The sequence below is a fragment of the Rhinopithecus roxellana genome, chromosome 9 (assembly GCF_007565055.1).
Source record: "Rhinopithecus roxellana isolate Shanxi Qingling chromosome 9, ASM756505v1, whole genome shotgun sequence".
Lineage (NCBI taxonomy): Eukaryota > Metazoa > Chordata > Mammalia > Primates > Cercopithecidae > Rhinopithecus > Rhinopithecus roxellana.
The window spans coordinates 6,662,398-6,687,531 of record NC_044557.1 but is presented as its reverse complement, the minus strand read 5'-3'; the positions used below and the strand labels follow the sequence as shown (position 1 = coordinate 6,687,531).

At 39.3% G+C, this 25,134-nt stretch overlaps 1 protein-coding gene across 4 annotated transcripts in view; it reads left to right on the top strand.

The window, feature by feature from the left end:
• Positions 1–25,134, top strand: part of HOOK3 (hook microtubule tethering protein 3) — a 137,619-nt gene that overhangs the window by 66,842 nt on the left and 45,643 nt on the right. For all 4 annotated transcript variants that reach the window (XM_030938111.1, XM_030938112.1, XM_030938109.1 and 1 more), the window contains exons 7-13: positions 5,117–5,179; positions 7,235–7,318; positions 12,359–12,522; positions 14,546–14,686; positions 16,092–16,293; positions 21,407–21,517; positions 22,231–22,318. In XM_030938111.1, the coding sequence (XP_030793971.1) occupies positions 5,117–5,179; positions 7,235–7,318; positions 12,359–12,522; positions 14,546–14,686; positions 16,092–16,293; positions 21,407–21,517; positions 22,231–22,318 (853 nt within the window). The remainder of the gene's footprint in view (positions 1–5,116; positions 5,180–7,234; positions 7,319–12,358; positions 12,523–14,545; positions 14,687–16,091; positions 16,294–21,406; positions 21,518–22,230; positions 22,319–25,134) is intronic.

The window sequence follows — 25,134 nt, the reverse complement described above, 5'->3', positions numbered from 1 at the left end:
CCATCTCAAAAAAAAAAAGAAAAACATGAAAAATATTCAATTAAATGCAAATTAAGATGAAGTTGTGCTTAAAAAATCTTGCAATGACTTTTGACACCAACTACCCAAAGTTAGGCCAAACATCACAGATTTAAAGGTATCACTCTCTACAGACTGCCCACAGTTCAGACACCAGCTCCAGGCTCAGGTCTCCAGTCCACCCTGTCATCTGACCAACTGCCTTACAAATTCAAGGATTCCCACTATCTCCACGCATTCTGTAATTTACTGGAACAACTCACAGAAGTCAGGAAGGATAACAGCTTTATTACAGCAAATGGATACAAATAAAATTAAATGCATTTCTGGATTAAGTTTCTGTTAAACCAAAAAATGCGTAGGGTGAGGTCAGGGAAGGTCCCAAATGCAGTTTCTTTTGTACCCCACCCCATGGTAGCAATATGCAGAGTATTGCCAACCAGAGAAGCTTACCTGAGCTTTTATATCCAGAATCTTTGCTGGGGTTTCATTACATCTGTATGTTTGATTTAATCAGTGACCATGATGTCCAAATCAATTTTCAGCCTCCTTTGTTTCCCAGAGGTCAGGCCGATAACAAAGCCCCAGCCTTCTGATCACATGATTGGTCTTTCTGGAGTGGCCAACTCCTATCTGGAGTCATCTCTTAAGCTTAAACTATCTAGGGGCCCACTGCGAATAGCAAAGACAACTCCTATCTCTAGGGAAATTCTTTATTACCCAGCAAAGCTTTTAACGAGTTCTTTGGTTTAGTAGTCAGCACTGATTGCAGGAATGCAAACTGGTGTATCTTTTAAAAATGTTATCCCCTTTTATATAAGATTAGATTGGTCATGTTAAAATATCAAACTATAGTTACCCAAGCAAGATATGAGTTTAATTTGCTCTCAAGTGGTCCTGGGTTGGTGTGGAGGCTCTTATAGTCATCAGGAACCCAGCTTTCTTCCATCTTGCTGCTGTGCCGTTCTTAATACGTGATTCCCAGCTAGTGGTTCAGTGCTGGCTTTCACGTTTATATTTCCAGCCAGCAGAAAGGATTGAGGAAAGGTTTATCCACCTCCTGCAAGTAAATTTGCAGGAATTCTCACTCCTGTTAGCCAGATATTACCCACCTAGCCACATGGGGGAGTCTGGGAAATGGGGTCCTTATTCTAGATAGTCATGGATCCAACCAAAATTCCAGGCTTCTGTTACTAAGCAAGAGCAGGGAAAAGAATAAGAGGACCACCAACCATTCTGCCTTACTGTAGTTGATCCTGTAATTCCACTTTTAGGAATTTATCCTAAAAAAAAAAAAAAAAAAAAAAAAAGTAAAATACGGCCAGGCACGGTGGCTCACGCCTGTAATCCCAACACTTTGGGAGGTCAAGGCGGGTGGATCACGAGGTCAGGAGTTCAAGACCAGCCTGGCCAACATAGTGAAACTCCGTCTCTACTCAAAATACAAATATTAGCCGGGTGTGGTGGCACATACCTGTAATCCCAGCTACTCGGGAGGCTGGAGAATGGCTTGAACCCAGGAGGTGGAGGTTGTAGTTAGCCAAGATTGCGCCACTGCACTGCAGCCTGGGTGATAGTGCGAGACTCCATCTCAGAAAGAAAAAGTAAAATACAAAGATACGTAATAGTGGTCATAACAAGCATTTATCTAGCATCTACTATATACTAGATTGGGCTGTGACTAAGCAATTTCCATTTGTTAGCTCATTTAAATTTCTGTACACTTGCAATTAATGCCTCCGAATTTATACTTAAAATGATTAAAATGGCAATTTTTGTTATGTATATTTATCACAGTATAAAGGAAAATTCACTACAATCCTGTGAGGTGTATATTATTGTCTTCATTTTATAAAAAGAAACTGAGAGAGTCTGAATAACTTGCTCAGGTTCACACAGGAAGTAGTGACCGAGATAGCACTCAGGTCTAAGCAGTCTGAGTGCAGAGCCCATACCTACAACCATTGTGCTGTATCCCCTCAATATAGTGTGCTTCAGTATTATTTACTAGTACTAAAGCATTAGAAATAACTACCCAGTGGTGGGACAATGGATAAATAAATTATGGTATGCCAATATACCGGCATAGATATTGAAGCATATCTTTGAAAAATATTTAATGACATAAGGGAAAACTCATACTAGGTTTAAAAAGGTAGATAGAAAGCACATGAACAATATGATCCCATTTCTGTTAAACATTAAGATGAGGGGAAAACAAATAAACTTACTTAATGTTAACTCTCCAAATAGCTGAATTTTCTTTACCCTTTTCTATATTTTTAAATTTTTCTGTAGTAACAGGTGGTATATGTATAACCAGGAATGTTTTTAAAATTAAATCTGTGACCAAGTGACTTTCTTTCTATGAACCTATCCCGAATTTTCTTTACCCTTTTCTATATTTTAATTTTTTTCTGTAATAACAGGTGGTATATCTATAACTAGGAATTTTTTTAAATTAAATCTGTGACCAAGTGACTTTCTATGAACCTATCCCAAGGAATTATTTAAAAACTCAGACCAAGACTGGACACAACAATGTTTATCAAACTATTCTGTATTAACAGAAATGTGAAAACAATGTATATCCATTGGTAAGCTAGTGTTTCAATTGTGGTACATCCATATGATGGAATATTACATAGTTGATAAAAATGTGTAAAAGGGTATCTTAGGACAGAAGGAAAAAATTTTAAATGTCAAATGACCAGAACAAGATATAAAGTTGTATGTAAAATAGAATCCCAATTAGAGTTTTAATATGTCTATTATTTGCATATTCATTTAGCAAATACTTATTGAGTACCCAGTATGTACCAAGCACTGTAGTCAGCACTACGGATACAACCATGAAAAAGATAGACATGGTCTCTTGCCTCATAAAGCATAAGGCTCATAGGAGATGCTGGAAGAGATGGAGTTGAAAGCACAGTTGGGGATTAGCCTTGGGTGAGGAGAAGAGCCCGTGTGTTGTAACAGAAATGAAGAAAGGAAGGGGTGGGCATGCCTGTCACTAAATTTGTAAATTAGGGTATTGGAAATTCTTATCTGAAGGCAAGATAGTCTGATGATGAGTGTGGGTGAGTTGGTGAGGTTTGAGAAGCAGGAACAGTGTGGAATAATCTCTGATGAAAATGAGGCTGCTGGCTGGGGAAAACAGCTATGCTTTTTGAGTAGCATTGAAGGCCCAGTTGAGATTAAAAACTTTATTAATAATGACACCAGTTTTGTGGTTTTAAAATTTTTTTACCCTCTCAATACAGTTGACCCTTAAACAGCACGGGTCTATTTTATGCAGGTTTGGATTGCACAGGTCTACTTTTGCGCAGGTTTTTTTTTTTTTTTTTTTTTTTTTTTTTTTTTTACAACCACACACAGATGGAATATACTGTCTTTGCAGGATGTGAAACTCACATGTACAGAGACCAACTTTTCACATAGGGAAGTTCTGCAGGGCTGCCTGTGGGACTTGAGTGTGTGTGCATGTTGATATATGCCTGAGTCCTAGAACCAGTTCCCCATCTATACTGTGAGGTGGCTTTAGCAGTCAGGGTGTATGTAGCATATAGGCAGTTGTAGCTGGATTAATCTTGGATTGAGATTTTGACAGAAAAAATGAGGTCAGAGGAGAGTAGAGAATATTGACAAAAGTCATAGAAAGACATGAAATCTAGAGAAAATAATTGATTAAACAAATGATGAACCTAGGAATCAAAAGTAGGGAGGTAGACAATGTTAGCAGAAGAAATCAACTGCATTCACTATCAAGTCTGAGCTAAGTGAGGAAGAAAGTGAAACGGTGGGCTAAGACTGAAAGACAAGGAGAAAGTACAGAAGGATGGGGCCCAGAAGTCTTACTGATGTTGAGGAACAGATAAAATATAATGAGAGGCCTACAATGAGAGATGGTTGTGCTCAAAGTAGGATACCTAGATTTTTATTGAGAGCTATTGCTGGAATCACAAGATCTCAACAGTACATCGCCCAGGCTAGAGTGCAGTGGCTATTCACAGCTGTGATCACAGTTCACTGTATTCTCCAACTCCTGGGCTCGAGCATTCCATCCACCTCAGCTTCCCGAGTAGCTGGAACTAAAGGGTGTGTACCACCACACCCAGTTATACATCCCCACATTACTGATTGTCCCTCTCCCTTTTGTCTTTAAAACAGAACATAAGAAGGAAACAACAGGAGACTGGGACCATTTGAGTCTCTCCCTGACAGTTGTCATAACCAGAATTCTGTTCCCTTCTCCCCAGAGATCCAGAAGATCTCTGGATCTTCTCTCTGCAACATAAGGGTTAGGGTGTCAGTGTGTGTGTGTTATCATTAAACATTAGCCAGTAATTTTCGCTAATACTGATGTTGTCCACATTTATTCTTTAGAAATAAATAATATTGCTATTTTTAGTGAGAAGCCACTATTTTTAAGTGTGTAGCCACATTTTAATTTTAATGACTTGTTTTTTGATAAGAAGAAGTAATACTAGATTCTTATTACTAGGCTTGCAGTGAAAAAGAGCATCAGAATTTAGATCTCTAATTCAATGTATTATTTTATTTACTTCTTTTTCTCTTGCCCTGTCTTATGGTGCTGATAGCCCTCTAATTTTATTTATTTATTTATTTATTTATTTATTTATTGAGAGGAATCTTGCCCTGTCACCCAGGCTGGAGTACAATGCTGCCATCTCGGCTCACTGTAACCTCCGCCTCCCAGGTTTAGGTGATTCTCCTGCCTCAGCCTCCTGAGTAGCTAGGATTACAAGTGGGCGCCACCATGCCTGGCTAATTTTTGTATTTTTAGTAGAGACGGGTTTCACCATGTTGGTCAGGCTAGTCTTGAACTCCTGACCTCATAATCTGCCCGCCTCTGCCTCCCAGCCCTCTAATTTTAAATGAAGGCATTATTCTGGAGTGGGGACAAAAAAAGTTCCAGACTCAGAAGCTTGAATGTAGGGCAGAGTGTTTTACATGTGTGTTTTCATTTTGATTTTTATATTTTTATAGTGGCTGGGTATTTTCTTATGTTAAGTATTTTATGTAGAATGTCTTTTTTGTCTTATAGTTATAGTCATTTAAATCTTGATTTCAGCTGATGAGTAAAGAATCTCCTGTCTCTGCTGGAAACGATGCCTATGTTGATCTTGATCGCCAGGTATATAATTTTACATTGTTTTTATTCATGAAAAGGTTGTAATGAGAAGAATGGGTTAAAATTGCTTTTAGATTATATTGGTATAATTCTTTATATTTTACCTAAAATTTTAAGTACATAAGCTATTTTACTAATGGGATTTACACATTTATAATTAAGTTTGTAATTTGTAATAAAATGCATTTGCAATTAAAGTGCCATGGCATAACCTACTTTGAAATAGGTTAATTTTTTTAGTTTATTGTGACTCCTATTTTCTAATCATGAATTTTTATTTTTCTGTTAGTAATAACAATGTGCCACATTTAACACAATAGCTGTTACAGCTTATGATTATATGAATCATAAGAATAAATTCATGTCATTTGCTAGAAAAATGAAATATACAGTTGTCATTTTCTTGAAAAATGACATGTCAAATTCCTGGAAAATGACATGAATTTATTTTTATGATTTGTATCTAATGCAAAAGATACTTACCTTTTATTTCCTTTTGGCAGTTGAAGATGTCTTTTCCATCCCACCCCTCATTTCTGTGAAGTAGTGAATAACTAAATGCTCTAAAGAACTATATTTTTAAAGGAATCCTGCAATGTATTTTTATGGTTTTAACAGAAAAGTTACTTTGTACTTTTAAATATCGCTTCCTTTTTTTTTTTTTTTTTTGAGACAGAGTCTCAGTCTGTCACCCAGGCTAGAGTGCAGTGGCGCGATCTCGGCTCACTGCAAGCTTCGCCTCCTGGGTTTTCACCATTCTCCTGCCTCAGCCTCCCGAGTAGCTGGGACTAAAGGCGCCTGCCTCCATGCCCAGCTAATTTTTTTTGTATTTTTAGTAGAGACGGGATTTCACCGTTAGCCAGGATAGTCTTGATCTCCTGACCTTGTGATCCACCAGCCTCAGCCTCCCAAAGTGCTGGGATTACAGGCGTGAGCCACCGCGCCTGGTCTAAATATCACTTCTTAATGAAGTGTTAATTATACTCTCAAGTTCTGTGTTCAAGCTGTTTTGTACATCTCATGCAATACATGAATAGAAATCTTTGTTTTCTTTGTCTTCTTTCACTCCCTCCTCATGGTTTCTAAATGTTTTGCAGAAAAACCTTTGGACATGTTGCAATTTTCACCCAAGCTTTAATTTTTTTTTTTTTTTTTTGTCTACTACACAGAGGTTTGGTCACATGAAATGAAGAGACAATAAAATTTTCTTTTAATCAGTTTTTTTTCCATGCTTTTGCTAACTTAAAGAGTTTATATAGTAATGAGATATAACTCAGGAATGTTTGGTTTATGTTGATAGTAAATAAATTTTTTAATGGTGCTACACAAATTAACATAAGATTTTTTCCTTCAGGAATGTTTTTGTTTTCTTAATCTCAGGAGATGCAAATTTTCATCATATTCTAACTCTTTTCACAAGAGTTTTTGATAGTTTTTTTTTTTTTTTTAACTTTAAGTTCTGAGATACCTGAGCAGAATGTGCAGGTTGCATAGGTATACATGTGCCATGGTGGTTTGCTGTACCTATCAACCCATCATGTAGGTTTTAAGGCCTGCACTCATTAGGTATTTGTCCTAATGCTATCCCTCCCCTTGCCCTTCCATAAGATTTTGATATGACTCTTCTTCCCCCACCCCTAGCATAAGATTTTAATATGACTAAAACACTTGTGTTGAAATGTTCTAGCTGCATATTTTAACAATTAAAATCCCTATTCCTCTAGCACATACATATTTTACGAAGGTAAAATTTCTCAGTTATTAAAGAATTATCCTTACCAAGAACCAGGTAGTCTAAATCGAAAAAGATGCATAAAAAAACTTGATATGGGGAATGAGCCAAATTCAAAGGACGGAAAAGACAAGACAGAGTAAAAGAAATTAATTTAAAGTTAAAAGTGCTGTCTTTGTACTCTTCCACAGGATTCTTGATTTCCTCCTTTACCCTTCCCTCTTCAAGAAAGAAAGGGGGGAAATGTTTTAATTCCGTGTTGAACATACAAATTATTAATTGTTACCACTTCATATTAAAATGTGTATCTCTTTGTTTCTAACCAGCTTAAGAAAACTACAGAGGAACTAAATGAAGCTTTGTCAGCAAAGGAAGAAATTGCTCAAAGATGCCATGAATTGGATATGCAGGTAAGAGATTTGTTCTGTGCACTGCCTCTTTAAAACATACCACTGTAAGTACCACCAAATGTGCTGTGTACTGCCATACAGTACATCTTAACTATAATGCAACTCTTTTTTAGGGAAAAAATGACTGGACGCAGTGGCTTACACCTGTAATTCCAGCACTTTGGGAGGCTGGGGGGGGTCACTTGAGCTCAAGAATTCGAGACCAGCCTGGCCAACATGGTGAAACCCCATCTCTACTAAAATACAAAAAATTAGCCGGGTATGGTGGTGGGCGCCTGTAATCCCAGCTACCTGGGAGACTGAGGCAGGAGAATTGCTTGAACCTGGGAGGCAGAGGTTGCAGTGAGCAAGATTGTGCCACTGTACTTCAGCCTGGGTGACAGAGCAAGACTATGTCTTGAAAAAAAAAAATTTAAGTAGAATTGTCAAAACAAAAAAATTCAAGAACATAATTAAAGTTGAGAATACCTTTCACAAATAACAGGCAAGAATAAGATTATTTGTCTGGAATTTACCTTGACTAAAGCGGGGGACATACATGGGAGACATAGTTGGCCATGTTTTGGTACTTGTTAAAGCTAGGTTATGCATATGTAGAGTTCATAATACTTTGTAATAGAAGAAGCATTTTGCTTTGAAAGGCATATGAGTTGGTCATTGCATTGGATGCATATTGAAGAAAGTAATCACATCACACTTGTTCGGTTATCTAGGAAATAATATTTACAAAGTCATAATGTAAGTGCTGTTAATTGCATTTCAGATTTTAGAATTTATGTACAAATGCTAAGAGTTATAATAAGATTATATTATTTTTATAAGCAGAATATAAGTATCTTTAGTAACATAAAATTAAAGTTATATACTGGGATTGGCAAACTACGGCTTGCTTTCTGTTTTTACAAATACAATTTTATCATGGCTCCTTTATGTATTGTCTGTGGCTCCTTTCAGGCTTCAATGACAGAGTGGAGTACTTGCCTAAAACATTTACAATATGGTCCTTTACACCAGAACAGTTTGCCAATCCCAGGTATGGACAGATTGCAAAATGAATGATAGTGTTGCAGAGAAGTTATGAGAAGAGAAGAGGTAGCCCTACAGCATGTTTTGCTGTGGAGAGAACAGCAACACAGTCATAAGCATGTAATCTTTAATGTAAACCTTATTGGTTTTCAACATTTAGAATTGTCCTATAGAGAAACATTATTGTGAAAGTTAAGATGCCAGTGACAGAGTTTGAAAAGTAAAACAGGAGTGATGAAGGAAAGGGACAGCCAGAAATGATGGCTTTCATCTTACCAAGTAGGACATCTAGAACTACAGGGAGACAATCATTACATGACTAACTGCTCCTTGTCATCCAACCTCAGCTCAAAAATCACCTGATTTATTTGTCATAAAATGTCAGGCACTGGAATGCATCAGGCACTGAAGTAGGTCTAAAGTAGATCTCTTCAGGAAGGCCTTCCATGTTGAGTAATCCCAAATAATCAACCAGTCTTTTTTGTTGTTCTTATTTTAATTCTCTGTGTACTAGGCTGTTATTTGTATAGTTATAAAGAAATACCCAAGGCTGGGTAATTTATAAAGAAAAAAGACGTTTAATTGGCTCACGGTTCTGCAAGCTTTCCAGCATGGCTCTAGCATCTGCTTCTGGTGAGGGCCTCAGGAAGCTTCCAATCATGGCAGAAGGCAAAGGGGAAGCAGCTGTGTCACGTGGCAAGAGCAGGAGCAAGGGGTGGAAAGTTGCCATACACTTTTAAACAACCAGGTCTTGCAAGAATTCCCTCACTTATGAGGACACTACCAAGCCATTCATTAGTGATCCAGTGCTGTGATCCAAACATCTCCCACCAGGCCCGACCTCCAACATTCAGGATTACATTTCAACATGAGATTTGGAGAGGATAAATATCCAAACCATATCAGTCTGCATAGCACTGCATAGCACTTTTTATTTCTAGTTTTTACATGTATTTATTAATTTACTTTCTTGTGCAATGATTTGTTTTTACTTATAATTTGTTTCGAATATATAACACATGAGTAAGAACTTCCCTTTTTTCATCTCCATATCCCTTGCACTTAGAAAAGTGCAAGGATACCATACCTAGCTCATAGTAGGTGAGTGAGTGAATGAGTGAGTGGGTGGGTGACTGAGTGAAATATCAATAAGTAGTTTAAAGTTGCAGAGGTGATCAGTGAAGGAAGTGAGAATAGTGATTAACTATATTTATGGTAGGAAGGAATGGCACAAGTTGCTGTAATCAAACATGTCAGAGGAGAGAGTCACTAGATAATGTCTAAGGTTGACAAGTCAAGAAATAATTGTGTAACATTATTTAGATATGGAAAGTAACAACCAAAAGCAGTAAAATTAGGAACAGTAAAAACTAGTCTCTGGAGAGTGGGAAAACTCTATAGGAAACTGTAGCTTTTCGTTATAAGCCCCTTTGCTTTGTTATTTTCTTAAATAATCATGTTTATGTTTCGTTTTTTTTTGAGACAGGGTCTCCCTCTGTCATCCATGCTGGAGTGCAGTGGTGCAATCTTGGCTCACTGCAACCTCCGCCTCCTGGGCTAAAGCAATCCTCCCACCATAGCCTCCTGAGTAACAGGGATTACAAGCACACACCACGATGCCCAGCTAATTTTTTTATATTTTGTAGAGTTGGGGTTTCGCCATATTGCCCAAGCTGGTCTTGAACTCCTGAGCTCTGCCCACCTCCATCTCCCAAAGTGCTGGGATTACAAGTGTGAACCACCACATCTGGCTCATCATTTTGTTTTTTGAGACAGGGTCATGCTCTGTCTGTCATTTAGGGTGAAGTGCAGTGGCATGATCACAGCTTGGTGCAGTCAACTTCCTGGGCTCAAGTGATCCTCCCACCTTAGCCTTCCAAATAGCTAGGGCCACAGGCGCGTACCACCAGGCTTGGCTAAATTTTTTTTTTTTTTTTGGTAGAAATGGGATCTTGTTATGCTACCAGGCTGGTCTCAAACTCCTGGCCCCAAGCAGTCGTACCACCTTGGCTTCCCAAAGTGCTTGGATTGTAGGCATGAGCCACTGTACCTGCCCTGTTTTTTTTTGTTTTGTTTTGTTTTTGAAACAGAGTCTTGCTCTGTCGTCCAGGATGGAGTGCAGTGGTGTGATCACGGCTCACTGCAGCCTCAACCTCTGGGACTTAAGCAATCCTCCTGCCTCAGCCTCCCAAGTAGTGGGGACCACAGGCATTCACCACCACACTCAGCTAATTTTTTATTTTTTGTGGAGACAGGGTCTCCCTGTGTTGCCCAGGCTGTTCTCCAACTCCTAGCTCAAGTAATTCTCCTCCCTCAGTCTCCCAAAGTGCAAGGATTACAGGCATGAGCCACCATGCCAGCCATGTTTATGTTTCGAAAATTAGATTCTTTTTGTCTGTTGTTTGTGTGTAAAAAGGAGTTCTGCTATATATATTGACTTTTTTTGGTCTGACTTCTTTGTGTGTGTGTGTGTTTTTTTTTTTTTTTTTTTTTTTTTTTTTTTGAGACTAAGTCTTGCTCTTGTCCCCTAGGCTGGAGTGCAATGGCAAGATCTTAGCTCACTGCAACCTCTGCTTCCCAGGTTCAAGCGATTCTCTTGCCTCAGCCTCCTGAGAAGCTGGGACTACAGGCATTTGCCACCACGCCCGGCTAATTTTTGTATTTTTAGCAGAGATGGGGTTTCACCATTTTGGCCAGGCTGGTCTCGAACTCCTGACCTCAGGTGATTCACCCGCCTCGGCCTCCCAAAGTACTGGGATTACAGGCGTGAGCCATGGTGCCCGGCCTTTTGTCTGACTTCTTACATTATTTTGAGATTCATCTATATTGTAGCTGTAAATTGTTAATTATTTTTTATTGCTGAGTAGTTTTCTTTTATACAGGTTGAGTATTCCATATCTGAAATTCGTGATATTTTTGGATTTGGGGATATTTGCATTATATACTTGTTGAGTGTCCTAAATCCAAAAATCCAAAAGCTGAAATGGCTCAAATGAGCATTTCTTTTGAGTGTCATGTAGGTGCTCAGAAACATTCAGATTTTGAAGCATTTCTGAGTTTGGATTTTTAGATTTGGGATATTCAACCTATATGATATACTGCAAATCATTTAGCCATTTGCTTTTTGGCAGATGTTTGGGTTGTTTCCAGTTTTCCTCCATCACAAATGAAGCTGCTATGAACATTCTTCCTAAGTCTTCGTGTGGGTATATGCTTTTATTTCTCTTGAGTAAATACCTAGGGGTAGGATGGCTAAATCAGTCATGTGGTCGTTGCATGTTTAATTATTTAAGAAACTGCTAAACTATTCTCCAAAGTGTTTGAAACATTTTATATTCTCACCACAAGTTTCTTTGCCAACAGCTGGTACAGTCTTTTTAATTTTGTTTATTCTAGTGGGAGTGTAGTTATATAATACTGTGATTTTAATTTGCATTTCCTTGATAGCTAATGATTATTTATTAGTGTGCTTATTTGCCATCTCTGTATCTTGTCTGGTGAGGTGTTTTTTCAAATATGAAGTAGGAATGAATTGTTACTCTTATATCTTGCACTGCACGTGCAGTATTCCAAATGATGTAAATATTTTAAGTGGAGATTGATTGTACTTCTTTAAAAATAGGCTTTAATGGTCGGTGCGGTGGTTCACGCCTGTAATCCCAGCACTTTGGGAGGCAGAGGCGGGTAGATCATGGGGTCAGGAGATCAAGACCATTCTGGCTAACACGGTGAAACCACATCTCTACTAAAAACACAAAAAATTAGCCAGGCATGGTGGTGGGCACCTGTAGTCCCAGCTACTAGGGAGGCTGAGGCAGGAAAATGACATGAACCTGGGAGGTGGAGCTTGCAGTGAGCCGGGATCATGCCACTGCACTCCAGCCTGATCGACAGCGAGACTCCACCTCAAAAAATATATATATAGGCTTTAATTTGTAATGGTAATTCACAAGTGATTGAGCTGATGCCAGTGTAATTGGAAGAAATAACTGCCATCGTCCTGTATTCCAACAGGTTGCAGCATTGCAGGAAGAGAAAAGTAGTTTGTTGGCAGAGAATCAGGTATTAATGGAAAGACTCAATCAATCTGATTCTATAGAAGACCCTAACAGTCCAGCAGGAAGAAGGCATTTGCAGCTCCAGACTCAATTAGAACAGCTCCAAGAAGAAACATTCAGGTAAAAGACAACTCATTAAAATCTGATTTTTAAAAATTTGTTAGCTGTCATTTAAAGTTAAGAATATATTGGCCAGGCACATTGGCCCATGCCTGCAATCCCAGCACTTTGGGAGGCTGAGGTGGACTGATTGCTTGAGTTCAGGGATTCAAAATCAGCCTGGCTAACATGATGAAACCCCATCTCTACTAAAAATACAAAAATTAGGCATGATAGCGGGTGCCTGTAATCCCAGCTACTCGGGAGGCTTGACATGAGAATTGCATGAACTGGGGGTGTGGAGATTTCAGTGAGCCGAGATCATGCCATTGCACCCCAGCCTGGGTAACAGAATGAGACTTTGTCTCAAAAAAAAAAAAAAAAAAAAAAAGAATATAATATATAATGTTAGGACTTCTGGGAAACTGCAGACCATTGAGGCTCCATAATAAACAACTTCTCAGCATCTCCTCATACAACATGAAACTACTTCACATCTAGGAAATGTTCTATCAGAGTGCCACCTTCCTTATTACTTGAAGACAGAATGCCAGAATAACTGAGTGACAGGAAGAAATCAGACACCAGCCCTGCACCCCACACCTGCCCCTCTGTGGGAAACAAAGGTGACTGAGGAAACTTTCAAGAAAGACTGAGGAAGAACATTTGTGAAGCGGCCTGCAGGCGAGTTGGCATGATCACCAGAAAGATTAAATTTCACTGAAAATCTGAAATGACTTTTGTTTGGAAAAGTAATGGTCAGAGTAGACCATAAACCACAGATTAGGGATTTCAAAATAAGCACATCTTCGGGAAGAGCCAGATGCCATGAAAAGCTGCAGGCAGGGATTTTTAAAAGACAGATGCATTTATAGACTTATAGAAATCTATATATATGTGTGTGTGTGTGTGTGTATGTGTGTGTTTATAGAAATAGGCTTATTTAAAAGGGTCAGCTGATTTAAAAGGACAGGCAAGATTTAAAGGAACAATATTCCAGACATCTTCTGTGGGAAGAAAAGTCCAAAAGAAAGGAAGAAGGGCCCTTTGACCTTTGGGTGGTGAAAGGAAAAAGAAGAAAAAGGAAAATATGTTCTGCAAGATAAGACAGAAGCACAAAATTGAAAGACTTAAGAGTATGAAGAAAATACTTTGTTCCGGTTTACTAAAAAGTGCATCATGACTTGTTTCTTACCTAGCCATAGATTTTTAGTGTTAAAACAGAGAAATTAAACATCAATTAGATTTTTACTTTACTGAGTAACTGAGTATGGTAACATAACTACTATTCTCGTTATTCCTTAGTGAAATGTTTTTGGATTTTTTTTTCTTTCACCTTAACAGGAAAAAGTAATAAACTTTTCTTAGGCTCCTTAGAAACCTTAGAAACAGTCCATTCCCTTTGGTCCACGTCAGTAGTTCAAAGAATGGTTGAGGCTCCTGGAGGTCCTCTGAGACCATTTTGAAGAATCTGCAAGACCCTCTGTTTTCCAACTATGTATCTGCAAGGCTAGATTTTCTTCATATACTTCAGCCAAAAACAGCATGTCACCAACAGATGAGTATAGAAACAAATATGAGAATCCAGCTGTCTTCTATTAAAACAGATAATAGAATCACAAAAATGTAAAACAGTGCCACTCTTCTCACTTTTTTGTTTTAGAAAATAGTTATTTTTCGTAAAGAGTATGTTGTTTTTATTAACATAATGGGTTTATTACTGTAAGCCACTGTGCCGGACCATATGTGTTAATTTTATAATTTTAAAAGCCCTTAAATTGTATCTGCAGTTCTGAAAAACACTGCATGATGTCTTGCCTTCTGGTAGGGAAATAGTAACCAGTTGTCACCGTTTCCAAGACTTGGGACAGTGGAGTCCATTTTTATGACAGTTAATATTTGAGAATGCAGCTTGTGGCCACTAACATGGAAGACATATTCAAGAAGGCTTTATTCTCATGCTTTATATTTTTCTTTTACTGTTCTAAGGAGAATGAGGAGGCAGTAAATAGTGCTTTCTTGGTCTATTTTGTATTGGTTACAGACTAGAAGCAGCCAAAGATGATTATCGAATACGCTGTGAAGAGTTAGAAAAGGAGATCTCTGAACTTCGGCAACAGAATGATGAACTGACCTCTTTGGCAGATGAAGCTCAGTCTCTGAAAGATGAGATCGACGTGCTGAGGTAAAAACCTCACCTTCACCTTCACTGCCCAGCACAGTTTGGCTCTGGTGTTAGAAACTCTAGGGTTTCTGAGCATCTAGCAAGCTTAAGAGCCAGGCTACCTGGGCTGAGATCCTGGGTCTACTGCTTATGCAACCTCTGTATGGCCATTTTCTCATCTGCAAAATGGAAACAATACACATGCCTACCTCAGGTTTATATGAGGAATTGAGTGAATTTATATTTGTAAACACTTGCAACAGTACCTGGCAATTAAGCAATACACAAGTGTTTGTAAAATAGAAATTCTGACCATCACTTCTTACTTGTACAGCTCTGGAACTGTTCTTTCGCCACGCCCGCAAGGCCTCATTTTCTTGCTGGGCCTTGTTGTTATCCTTCAGTTCTCTCATGAGGTGCCTCACTCCCTGCCACCTCATTTTTTCACTCCTCTTCTTGTACAGTCTCCTATCCTCTGTTGATTACCTCAACCATCTACATTTTCTACTTTTGCTCTTTGAATACTGAGAACAGGGGAAATGCATAATTGATAGTTTTGTGCTGCTGCCAGTCGGTGGCTTCCTTCTGAGCTGGGTTCTTCCCAATGACCCGCCCTCCCTCTGCTCATTGTCTCACTCACAGCCATTCCAATTCTTCAGGATTCTACTCCCCTGGCTGCCCTCCCCCGACACCTCCCATGCCTTAGTCTCAATAGATGACCTTTTCTCCTATAGCAGGGAAGAAAGAGGCCATGAACTGCTGGACTCTCCCTGTCTTTTGTCTCGGGCACCTCTAAACTTCCCTGGGTTTCTATCCACCCTTTCTTTAGAGAGTGTAGACCTGTTATTCTTCCTCCTGTTCAGGGCTAATTCCTTCTTCAGTGCTCTGGACCTCCACCTTTCTGGCCTACACAGGGACTGTGTTACATCAATCCTGATTTCTTTTGCCTTTTGGATCTCTCTCCTTTGTACACATACATGCACACGCACATTTAGGTCTCTTTAATCTTAAAAAGAGAGGGAGTTATTACTCTCTCCTTCCCACCAGAACCAAACTTAGATTACATAAGGTAAAACTGACATTCTCTCCTCGACCCCACTCTCTGCCCACACTGCCCCACTGAAGCTGCTATTCCGGTGGTCACTGATAATTGCCAAATTATTTGGACACTGTTAAACTTACTTTTCTTTTGTGCCACATGTGACTCTGCTGGCTGCCCTCTCCTGCTTGGTTTTCTTAAATTATTATTCTCCATTAAACATGTAATTGTAACTTAGGTCATATATTTTAACCTGTGCAGAAAATTAACCTGGAATCACTTTTGTCTTATTTCATTAGATGTGTGTTTCCTGGCAATCCTTAATATTGAAACAACTTTACAAGTGTGGATGTGTTTCTGATTTTTTAATTTTCCATCTAATTCTAGACATTCTTCTGATAAAGTGTCTAAACTAGAAGGTCAAGTAGAATCTTATAAAAAGAAGCTAGAAGACCTTGGTGATTTAAGGCGGCAGGTTAAACTCTTAGAAGAGAAGAATACCGTGTATATGCAGAACACTGTCAGTCTAGAGGAAGAGTTAAGAAAGGCCAACGCAGCGCGAAGTCAACTTGAAACCTACAAGAGACAGGTAAAAGAAACACAGCATCTTGATGATGGCTTCAGGCAAGCTCTCAGTTATAGCATGTAGCTTACCAAAATTACTGACTTGTTTTCATGGTATTCTGCTTTTTATCTTTTCTTTATTGTATTTATTTTTTTAGGAGACTAAGTCTCACTCTGTCATCCAGCCTGGAGTGCAGTGGCATGATCTTAGCTCACTGCAACCTCCACCTCCCAGGTTCAAGCAATTCTTCTGCCTCAGCCTCCCAAGTAGCTGGGACTACAGACGCATGCCGCCATACCTGGCTAATTTTTTGTATTTTGGTAGAGACGGGGTTTCACTGTGTTGCCCAGGCTGGTCTTGAACTCCTGAGCTCAAGTGATCCACCAGCCTCAGCCTTCCAAAGTGCTAGGATTACAGGTGTGAGCCACTGTGAGCCACCATGCATGGCCTATTTATTTATATTTATCTTATATTTAAAAAGCTTTAAACTCTCCATGCAGGTGCTTTTATTTTTGTTTACTTATTTTTATTTATTTATTTATTTATTTATTATGTAATACTTAAGAAATATACAAATGTAAAAGCATAGTTCAGTAAATATTCATGCTTGAATAAAACATTATCTCCCCCTCCTCATTACAGGCAGCCTCCATGCTGCAGCTTTCATTCCCATTTGTCTCTCTATACTTTTGCTACATATATATATTTATCCCTCAAAAGTTATAGCATTTTGACATGTTCCAAAACTTTATATAAATTTTTTTCTTTTGGTCAGTGAGATTTGTTTATCACGATAGGTATAGCTTTATAACATTCATTTCCGCTGCTGTATAGTATTTCAGTTAGTCTCTGTACCAAAATTTACCCATTTTCCTGTTAAGAGACCTACAGGATGTTTCAGCTTTTTTTTCTGTATTAAAAGAAATGCCATATAAATAGTATTGTACAGGTCCTCTACTATACATGTGTGAAGGTTTTACAACTTGATGGAATTTCTGTCTAAGAGTATCGTCAATATAGTTAGATATTAGCAGATTGTTCCTTAAGGTTATTATGTTACCAACAAGCAGTTTATATTCCTGTTCCTTCACATCATCACCAACACACAGTATTGGCAAACTTTAAATTTTGCTGGCCTGGCACAGTGTCTCACGCCTGTAATCTCAACACTTTGGGAGGCTGAGGCAGGAGAATGGCTTGAGCCCAGGAGTTCCAGACCAGCCTGGGAAACATAGCAAGACCCCATCTCTAAAAATAACTTTAAGTTAGCTGGGCATGGTGGCATGAACCTGTGGTCCCAGCTACTTGGGAGGCTGAGGTTGAAGGATCGCTTGAGCATGGGCCTCAGAGGCTACAGTGAGCTATGATTGCACCACTGCACTCCAGCTTTGCTTTTGTGCTGCATGTGACTCTGCTGACAACATGGGACATGTAAGACCTTGTCTTGAGAAAAGAAAAAATAAGTAAAATTTGCCAATTACATGGGTATAAAATGGTGTCTCCTTTTAACTATACTTCGTGTTACTCTGATTACAAATATATTGACTGACCATATTTCTTTTGTAAATTTCCTATTTTTATCTTTTACCCATTTAAAAAATTGAATCATTTACTGATTTCTAAAGGTTGTTTATATGTTCTAGATATTCTTTATCACTTGCACATATTTTTACTTAATCTCCTATGGGTCTATGACTTGTCCTTTTACTTTTTTGAGGTTGATAATTTCAGCATAATGAACTTCAAGTACTGTTATGATTTGTACTTTTTATATTTTAAGAAATTATTTCCTACATAAGTATATAGTCTAATCTTCTCTATTTTCTTTACAAAGATTTAAAGTTTGTTTTGCACATTTAGGTATTTAATCCACTTGGAATTAATTTTTGTGTAGGGTGTGAAGTAGGGATCCCTTTGAGACTCTTTTGTCTATGTGGATAAATAGTCAGCCTACCACCATTTATTTAATAGTCCTTTCTTCCACAATGACCTGCAATTCTACCTTGTATATCTAAAGTATCCATGTTATTTATGGGTTGTTTCTGGACACTTTCTTCTGTTCCCTTGGTGTATTTATCTGTTCCTACACCAATATCACACTCAAGTTTTACAGATTTTTAGCAATTTTGATAGGTGGTAGTACAGTCTCTCATACTTGGTCCTTTTTCAGAAGTCTGTTCTCAGCCCTTTGCTTTCCCTTTAAACTCCAAACTCATGGGAACTGGAATTACATCGACTCTCTTGATCAATTTGGGGAGAGTTGTTCCTGTCTGAACATGAGACCTTTCCGTAGTCTTACATGTCTTTGGGTTAAGTTTATTAATGTTCTTCTAAAGATTTTGTGCATATTTCATTGTAGTTACTGTTAGGTGTTTTGTGTTTTGGGTTGTTTTTTGAATGCAGTTAGAGATACCATTTTCACTTTATTACTAATTTATATGAATGAAATTAACTTTTATATGTTGATTCTGCAACCTTGCCAAATTCTCATATTACTTCTGATAATGTCTGTAGATTCTCTTGTCAGAAGGGATATAGTAAAGAAATAAAAGGAATTTATGTCTTTTTTTTTTTTTTTTTTTTTTTTTTTTTCCTGAGACAGGGTTTCACTCTGTCACCCAGGCTAGAGTGCAGTAGTGCAGCCATGGTTCACTGCAACCTCGACCTCCCCAGGCTCAGGTGATCCTCCCATCTTAGCTTCCCAAGTAGCTAGGACCACAAGTGTGTGCCACCACATTCAGCTAATTTTGTAATTTTTGTAGAGATGGGGTTTCGTCATGTTGCCCAGACTGGTCTCAAATACCCGGGCTCAAGATATCCTCCTGTCTCGGCCTCCCAAAGGGCTGGGATTATAGGTGTGAGCCACTGCACCCAGCCCAGTTTCTCCCTTTCTATTCCATATCCTTTTTTTTCTTCTTAATCAGCATACCTGGATTTCAGTACAACTTGGAGTGAAAAACAATAATGGTGGGAAAGCATTCCTTGTTGATTATGTGCAGAATGTTTTATTTTGCCAGTATATTACAAAGATTGCTATATGTTTTTTGTTTGTTTGTTTTCGTTTGTTTGTTTAGTTTTGGTTTTTTGTTTTGTTTTGTTTTGAGACAGAGTCTCACTCTGTCGTCCAGGCTGGAGTGCAGTGGCACAATCTCTGCTTATTGCAACCTCCACCTCCCACATTCAAGTGATTCTCCTGCCTCAGCCTCCCAAGCAGCTGGGATTACAGGCGCCCACCACCATGCCAGGCTAATTTTTGTGTATTGTTAGTAGATGCGGGGTGTCACTATGTTGGCCAGGCTGGTCTCAAACTCCTGACTTCTGGTGATCCACCTGCCTTGGCCTCCCAAAGTGCTGGGATTACAGGCGTGAGCCACCGTGCCCGGCCACTTCATTTTTTAAATGATAATATTTTGTCTACAAGCCTTCTTTGTGTACTTTTTCAAATCTCCCTGGTTATTTTTGATGGTCTCTTACTCCTTTTTGTTTTTTATTTTTTATTTATTTATTTATTTATTTATTTATTTATTTATTTATTTATTTATTTATTTATTTTGAGGCAGAGTCTGGCTCTGTGGCCCAGGTTGGAGTGCAGTGGTGCAATCTTAGCTCACTACAACCTCCACCTCCTGGGTTCAAGCAATTCTCCTGCCACAGTTTCCCGAGTAGCTGGGATTACAGCAGTGCACCACCAAGCACGGCTGAATTTTTATATTTTAGTAGATACAGGGTTTCACCATGTTGCCCCCAGGATGATCTCAAACTCCTGAGCTCAGGCAATCTGCCTGCCTCAGCCACCCAAAGTGCTAGGGTTACAGGTGTGAGCTGCCATGCCTGGCCTCCTACTCCTTTTAAAATTTAGATTTTCTTTTTATTTTTTTAAGTATGTGTATTTTGTATCTGATAATTCCAATCTGAAATCCTTGGAGATCTTATTCTATTATTTTTTGGTTGTTATTGCTGTTAATGTTTTCCACAGAGTCTTGTTCATTGTGGCATATTTCTTTATGACCTTTATAATTTTGGATTTTGGTCTTTCATTAGCTCGTCTTTACCTTGGGGAATCCTGAGGCTCATGGGTTGAGGTTTTGTTTCTGTGGTCAATATGCGTGTTTGTTTATGGCAGATTTTCCACAGCACTACCAACTAATACTCCTCTAATTGCTTGGCTTAGGTTTTCCCAGACAATGCAAGTAGTAAAAATTCAAACACAAGTCCACGTATTATTAACAGGCTGTGGTTACAAACTTCCAAGTTATCCTTTTTTCTTTCATTCTTACTTTTTTTTTAAGATAGCATCTCACTCTGTTTCCTAGGCTGGAGTGCAATGGTGGTATGGTCATAGCTCACTGCAGTCTTGAACGCCTGGGCTCAAGTGATCGTCCCACCTCAGCCTCCTGAGGAACTTAGACATGTGCTGCCACACCCAGCTAATTTTAAATTATAGAGACGGGGTCTCACTATGTTGCCTTGTCTGGTCTCAGATTTTGGGTTCAAGCCTTCCTCCCGCCTCAGCTTCCCAAAGTACTGGGATTACAGGCGTGAGCCACTGCACTTAACCCCCAAGTTATGCTTTTTTTAATCCCAAAGCACTCAGTTTATTTTTCCAGCTGATGAAAATTTTTTTTCCTAATGCACCTATTTGCTGATTTGTTACCTTTTAGAGCCCAGGGTGGTTTAACAACCCTCATCTCCTTTTAAAGCTCTAGGTTCCTGTTGATACCTCATGGTACTCAGAGCATCTGCATGAACTTCTCATTCTGGTTTTAACCTCTGAGGATTTCCCTTATTTTCTTGTAAGCTTAGCTATGCAATTGGAATCCCCCTGCCCCACCACAGCATTTATTTTGTTTTATACAAAAAGAATTTCAGACTACCCAGTTATCTCTATTGCTGGAAATGAAAATCCTATAGATTCTTGTATGATTTTGAACATTGTTACACTGGATGATTCTGGTTGGGAACCCATAGTAACTGGGCAGGTTTTTATTCCTAGTTCTCTCCACTGTGTTAGACTGCTGGATCATATGCATTTGAGTATGGTGGGAGAGGGTTTAGTTTTCTTAAACCTGTAGAAGAAAATAGTGATAATTTCTAATGTTTCAGATTATGTATAAGTAATGGTATCTTTCTGTATCAGGTAGTAGAACTACAAAATAGATTATCCGAAGAATCAAAGAAAGCAGATAAACTAGATTTTGAATATAAGCGGCTAAAAGAAAAAGTTGACAGTCTTCAAAAAGAAAAGGATGTGAGTATATGTATTAGGCATTTTGGTTTTGAGCACTGCTAAAATTAAGGCATTTATGTTTAATTCATGTTTGGCCACATTAATTTATTTTATTTATGAATTTAAAAATTAGAAATCCTGTTTATTTTTAAGCTATAGGAGAATTCCATTTGTGTTTCAGAAATAAGGCAAAAAAGTCGAAAGAATATTTTTATAATACTTCATTCAGATTTATTTTTTATATAGTTATCTTTTCTACCACTGTTGTCTCCTTTACATTGTTCTGCTCATGACTTTCTATACGTTTATGTAGCTTTCTTGTTTTCTGTATGATTAATAGAGGACTTTTTGTTGTTCAGCATATTTCAAATCTTTTAAAAATATTTCTACTTTTTCATGATTTATGAATATTTATTATCTTTGTTCTTCAATGTTTTATGTCTAGTGAAAAGAATGTTAAGAAATTAGTTACTAATTGTTAAAGATGGAGTAGACAGTTTTGTTTAACTGTGGATAGCATATTGCCTTGCACATAGTAGATATTCAGTATTGTTAAATGGGAAAAATTGTTTTAATCTTTTCTTCCTTCTATGATCTTTCCATAGAAAAGAAAAAGGTAAAACATGTTCATGTTCACTATTGTTTATCATTCTATTGGGTAAGGCAAAGGCCTCTGATGAATAAATTCTTAAAACGTGAAGCTAACCCCCCTTCATGTTTTTATGTCTCTCCAGAGACTGAGAACAGAAAGGGATTCTCTGAAGGAAACCATTGAAGAGCTTCGTTGTGTACAAGCTCAAGAAGGGCAGCTCACAACTCAAGGTAAAAACGTTTTGGGAGCACAAACCAGATAATTTCTTTCTTTTTCTTTTTTCTTTTCTTTCTTTTTTTTTGAAACGGAGTTTCACTCTTATTGCCCAGGCTGGAGTGCAATGGCACAGTCTCCGCTTGCTGTAACCTCTGCTTCCCGGATTCAAGCGGTTCTCCTGCCTCAGCCTTCCAAGTAGTTGGGATTACAGGCACACCACCACACCCAGCTAATTTTTGTATTTTTAGTAGAGACAGGGTTTCACCATGTTGGCCAGAGTGATCTGGAACTCCTGACCTCAGGTGATCCACCCGCCTTGGCTCCCAAAGTGCTGGGATTACAGGCGTGAGCCACCACGCCCAGCCAGATGATTTATTTCTACTAGTATAAATAAAACTATTTGGTTCACTTGAACATGATTGTACCAATAGATAAAAATGAAACATTGGGCCCACTTGCGCTGCTCTTCGCAAAGCCCAGGCTCCAGCGATTGCCTTTTCTTATTGGTCCAATGGTGGTCTGAACCCTCAGTCACTGAGCCAATTTCCAAATCAGTCACACCCGCTTTTTTCAGAGGAACGCGTAAAAGGTGGAGAGGAATCTGAAAAGCAGTTGGTTCGTCTTAGAAAATGGCCAACCCAGACAGTCTGTGCGGCTCCCTTCCATTCTGAGAGTACTGTGTCCCCTTATTTTTGACCTCTAAGCCTTGCGTAAAACAAGCACCCTAAGGAATCGTCCAGCAGTCCAGCTGTCCGTGTGGATGCTGAGTTCCTCCCAAATTGCAGGGCCTGGCTACTGATTGGCCATGAAAGGCCTCCTAGGCCCTCACTGGAGGATCTGAACGCCCCTCCTTGGCGTAGCGACTGGAAGGGGTGGCTCCGGCGAGGACAAGCAGCAGGCTGGGGAGAGTCGGTCACGGGTGGGGCGCACCTAAGAGTGGGAACCTGGGAGGCCGGGCTCTTGAGGGGTTGCGGGGAGGAGAGAGCCCACCTGTTTCGTAACAATGAAAACACCACCAACCCCTCAGCGCCGCCGGGCTGGGACACCTGCCTGACCTGTGTTCCCTTAATGAGGATTCTGTGCTGTTAGGGATGATTTTTATTCCAGCCCTTGACATTTCCGTACTTCATTTCTCAGTCAGCATTGATTTTTAAAACTCCCGGCCTAGTCTCTTGCCGTGGACTCATTCATCCCGCAATTATTTAGCGCCTGCTGTTTGCCAGGCACTGTGTTAGTAGAGTTGGAGATACAAAAATAAATTAGGCAATTGTGGTACAAGATGAAAAGTGCTATAATTGAAACGTGTGCAAGGGCTGGTAGTGACATAAAGGATTTTCCTTGTGGATAGGTTTACCCAGAAAGGCTTCCCAAAGACATAGGATGAGTCAAGAATGAATGATAGGGCTTTAACAGACCCATGAAAAAAAGTGGACGTGACTTCTCCAGCTTTTTAATTAGACAACGCTGCCGTGCTAATTTCTCCAAAGGAGAAACAAAAGTAGTGTAATAGAGATATTCTAATACTTCCCTTAAGATAGATACATATTTTGAGATGGAGTCTCGCTCTGTTGCCAGGCTGGAGTGCAGTGGCGAGATCTTGGCTCCCAGGTTCAAGCGATTCTCCTGCCACAGCCTCCCTAGTAGCTGGGACTACAGGGGTGTGCCACCATGCCCGGCCAATTTTTTGTATTTTTAGTAGAGACAGGGTTTCACTGTGTTAGCCAGGATGGTCTCAATCTCCTGACCGTGTGATCCGCCCACCTCAGCCTCCCAAAGTGCTGAGATTACAGATGTGAGCCACCGCGCCTGGCCAAGATGTAGATGTAGATGTAGATGTAGATGTAGATGTAGATGTAGATGTAGATGTGTGTGTATATATATGTGTGTGTGTATATATATTTTTTAATCCAAGTGCCATAAAAGATGTTTTAAATCTAATTCCTACTTTGTTGTAAATTGCTTTGGGCAGACAATTTAAGCTTAGTTCCAGCAATGCTATTCAGGTTAGGGGCTGTAAGTGTTTTGTAGAAAAGGGCAAATTTAGGCCAGGCATGGTGGTGACGCCTGTAATCCCAACCCTTGGGGAGTCTGAGGTGGACAGAGGGCTTGAGCTCACAAGTTCAAGAGCAGCCTGGGCAACATAGCAAGACACCCCCCAACAAAAAAAAATTTTTAATTAGCTGGTCATGGTGGCATGTGCCTGTGGGCCCAACTACTCAGGAGACTAAGGCAGGAGTATCACTTGAGCCTGGGAGGCAGAGGCTCCAGTGAGCTGAGGTTGCGCCACTGCATTCCAGCCTGGGCAATAAAAAAAAAAAAAAAGAAAAAGAAAAGGGCCAATTTAGTAATAGGATAATTTGGCAAGGATGACAGAAACAAAGACTTAATTGCAACTTGAGTTTTTTAAACCTCATCAAGTTTGTGTAAGAATGGTGTTTCTTGGCCAGGCACGGTGGCTCATGCCTGTAATCGCAGCACTTTGAGAGGCTGAGGCGGACAGATCACGAGGTCAGGAGATCAAGACCATCCTGGCTAACATGGTGAAACCCCGTCTCTACTAAAAATACAAAAAATTAGCTGGGCGTGGTGACAGGCACCTGTAGTCCCAGCTTTTTGGGAGGCTGAGGCAGGAGAATGGAGTGAACCCGGGAGGCAGAGCTTGCAGTGAGCTGAGATTGCGCCACTGCACTCCAGCCTAGGGGACAGAGCAAGACAGTCTGAAAAACAAAACAAAACAAAACAAAAAAAGAATGGTGTTTCTTACAGCATGGTGAATAGTGTTAGAATCACCTGGGATGCAGATTCCCAGGTCCACTCATGCCTACAAATC